The sequence below is a fragment of the Opisthorchis viverrini genome, assembly GCF_000715545.1.
Source record: "Opisthorchis viverrini unplaced genomic scaffold opera_v5_207, whole genome shotgun sequence".
Classification (NCBI taxonomy): Eukaryota; Metazoa; Platyhelminthes; class Trematoda; order Opisthorchiida; family Opisthorchiidae; genus Opisthorchis; species Opisthorchis viverrini.
The window spans coordinates 793,476-794,448 of NW_008751864.1; the positions used below are offsets into that span (position 1 = coordinate 793,476).

The 973-nt window shown below is 46.7% G+C and overlaps 1 protein-coding gene across 1 annotated transcript; it reads right to left on the minus strand.

Moving 5' to 3' along the window:
* Positions 1-214: 214 nt before the first annotated feature.
* T265_08229 (hypothetical protein) lies at positions 215-628 on the minus strand (the record flags this gene model as incomplete). The annotated part of the gene is made up of 1 exon (XM_009173972.1): positions 215-628. The coding sequence occupies one exon, from the start codon at positions 626-628 to the stop codon at positions 215-217; it is 414 nt and encodes a 137-aa protein (XP_009172236.1).
* Between the last annotated feature and the right edge of the window lie 345 nt (positions 629-973).

Consider the following 973-nt stretch of genomic DNA (forward strand, 5'->3'; position numbering starts at 1 on the left):
GCTTACCCACCAAACCTCTCTAGTCAAAGTGAAATTGACGACGACTTGTGGAAGTCACCTGAGGGTACTTACGGAAATTTCAGGTTTTACTTCCACGTCACTCATGTTTGAACAGTCTTTCTCCTGTTCTGATACGATTATTCTGGATGATTCCTGTGTCTCGCTTTGGTGTGAACCAACCCCTCCAACCTTATTCATTGGACAAAAGAAAAATCTAGTTTGGACTCACCTCAAAGGCCGAATTAATGCTGATCATCCGCCGTCTTTCTCGCACCTTGGCACCCAAATCCACCGGGGAGGGACTATTTGGATAGCCGTTTTGGCAACGTGAATGCCCACACAAGATAAAATCAGAGTTAGAGGTTGTACCTTTGACCTCGGTGGTCTCATACTCATTAGCCGATTGTTGCGGGGTGTAAGAAAACGGATCTTCATCTAGCGGGTCCTGGGTCTCGTACGCTGGTTCAGGGCCATCTGGATAGTTGTGTTTGCACCAGCTCTTAGGCTCCGCATCAAGGTCGTCGTGGTCACGACTCAAGACATTGGAAGTCATGCGCTGAGTTCCACCTTCAATGAATCCATGGAATTCCTGTACTCTGCGGAAGTTATAATCGTTGACAGTTGCCATTGCTGTCCCATTCTTTATCCACCAGATGGATTCGCTTGCCATTAGGAAGCAACGTGTAAGGGGAATCCATCAGGCTTGAGAGGGTTTAAATAGGTCTCTTAAAGCAAACAACAGAAGGTATTGTCTTGAAACAAATCAGACGAGCTGTCATTCTCAGCCATCCTGAAGTGCTTGCAGGGGAAGGTGGGAAACCACTTGGCGCAACACCTAGTCGAGTGTTTGCGGTTGGAGAACGCTTTAATTGTGTCATGTGCAAACTGTTGAAACGTACTATCACCGTTTCAGAGGTAATTCCCATGGTTTATGTGTGTTTTTGGCGTTCGTGCTGACAGGAGAACAAACAGA